General features: G+C 48.7%; 1 protein-coding gene across 1 annotated transcript; it reads right to left on the reverse strand.

Annotated features, from left to right (window-relative positions):
* Nucleotides 1-558: 558 nt before the first annotated feature.
* Nucleotides 559-1,500, reverse strand: LOC118591598 (olfactory receptor 10G3). The gene has a single exon (XM_036200050.1). The coding sequence runs from the start codon at nt 1,498-1,500 to the stop codon at nt 559-561; it is 942 nt and encodes a 313-aa protein (XP_036055943.1).
* Nucleotides 1,501-1,835: the final 335 nt, after the last annotated feature.

Raw genomic sequence — 1,835 nt, forward strand, 5'->3', positions numbered from 1 at the left:
ACATAGTTTCCTGGTCTAGGGCCTGGAGAGATGGCTCAGTGGTTAAGAGCACTGACTGCTCTTCCAGAGGACATGGGTTCAATTCCCAGCGCCCACATGGCAGCTCAGAACTGTCTGTAATTCCAGTTCCAGGGGACCTGACACCCATGGCAAAACACCAATGCACATAAAATAAAAATAAATAAAATTAAAAATAAATAAACTACATAGTTTCCTGGTCTAACATGAGGTGTTGAGGTATATATTGAACTGGGAACTGTAGACTACTGCAGAAGGGCTTGACAGATGATGGCCAGGACGTGAAAGGCTCATTGGGTGCTTTTAGAATGCCGACTGTGCCAACTTGGTTTAGTGTTGCCATCTACTTCTGTGGCAACTGTTCATCTGGAGGGGAAACTAAAAAACTTCTAGGAAGTTGTGTGTTCTCTTCATCCATGTTCCATCTTATTGTGTGAATCTGTGTCGACATAGATGAGAAAAGCCAAGAAGGAAGCCTCATGAGACCCAAACACAAGAGTAAGCTGAAACCTGGGTGTCTCCTCAGAAGAGGAGGGGTCTTCACACCTCACTCTTAGCCCTCTGGCCCCCTGCCATTCTCCTCAAGGCCGACTTCACCTCCTGGTTCCTCAGAGTGTAGATGAGGGGATTGAGGAATGGAGTGATGGCTGTGGGGAAGAGAGCAGCTGCCCCATCCAGGACGCTGTGGCTGTCAGGTCTCAGGTAGATGAAGGCACAGGGCACATAGTACACGGTAACCATGGTTACATGGGCTCCACATGTTGAGAAGGCCCTTCGCCGCCCATCAGCTGTGCGGATTCTCAGGATGGCCCGAATGATATAGATGTAGGAGAGGAGGATCAGGGAGAAACAACTGGCAACCACCACTCCAATGTCTACAAAGGTCACCAACTCATTGACTGTGGTATCTGCACAGGCTAGCTTCAAAACTGCAGGGATGTCACAGAAGAAGTAATCTACCTGGTTGGGACCACAGTAGGGCAAACGGAAGGTTAGAATGGCCTGGATTGCTCCATGGATTAAACCAGCCACCCAAGCCCCAGCCACCAGCAAGGTACTCAGCTTAGCAGACATGAGTACTGGGTAACGCAGAGGTTGACATATTGCCAGGTACCTGTCATAGGCCATTGTGGTGTAGAGGTAACAGACAGTACTACCCAAAAAGTGATAAAAATAAAGCTGAGCCACACAGCCCCCAAATGGGATGGGCTTCACACCTGGAGTGAAGTTCATCATGAGGCGGGGGACAATAATGGTAGAGATGCCCATGTCGATGATGGAGAGAGTCCCAAGGAAGATGTACATGGGGCGTGCATGGAGCTGTGTGTCTACACACACAGTGATCAGGATGAGCAGGTTCCCCATCTGAGTCAGGATGTAGATTAGCAAAAAGAACACAAAGAGGAAGGTCTTTAGCCTGGGAGGGTGGGGAACTCCTGTCAGGATGAACTCAGTCAAGAGTGTGTAGTTGAGTCTTTCCATCTTAGGGAGATATGTTACCTAGAGAATGGACAAGCAGGGGTTAGTGTAGACGACATGAAAGTGAAGGAGGCTGAGGAAGGAGACTATGGGAGCCTGGGGTAGTGGTGGGGAAGTTCTGTGGAGATGTGACCCACATGGAGGGCTGTGTTCTCTGCCAGGAGTGTTGTAACCAGAAGCTCCTCGGCACAGAGCTGTGCTCACTCTCTCTTCTGCAGCTACTTTGATACAATGGCGGTAGACAAAAGGAGTTGCTATGTCCTGCAAATTCTACACTGTTGACTTTCCTGACATTTAGAAGAAGTTTGCAATCAAGGCTTTGTATGCTGAAAACTTTC

The sequence above is a fragment of the Onychomys torridus genome, chromosome 9 (genome assembly GCF_903995425.1).
Source record: "Onychomys torridus chromosome 9, mOncTor1.1, whole genome shotgun sequence".
NCBI lineage: Eukaryota > Metazoa > Chordata > Mammalia > Rodentia > Cricetidae > Onychomys > Onychomys torridus.

Excerpts from the sequence above, each read along its gene's own strand:
- LOC118591598 (XM_036200050.1), bottom strand. The coding sequence starts at position 1,500 with ATGGAAAGACTCAACTACACACTCTTGACTGAGTTCATCCTGACAGGA.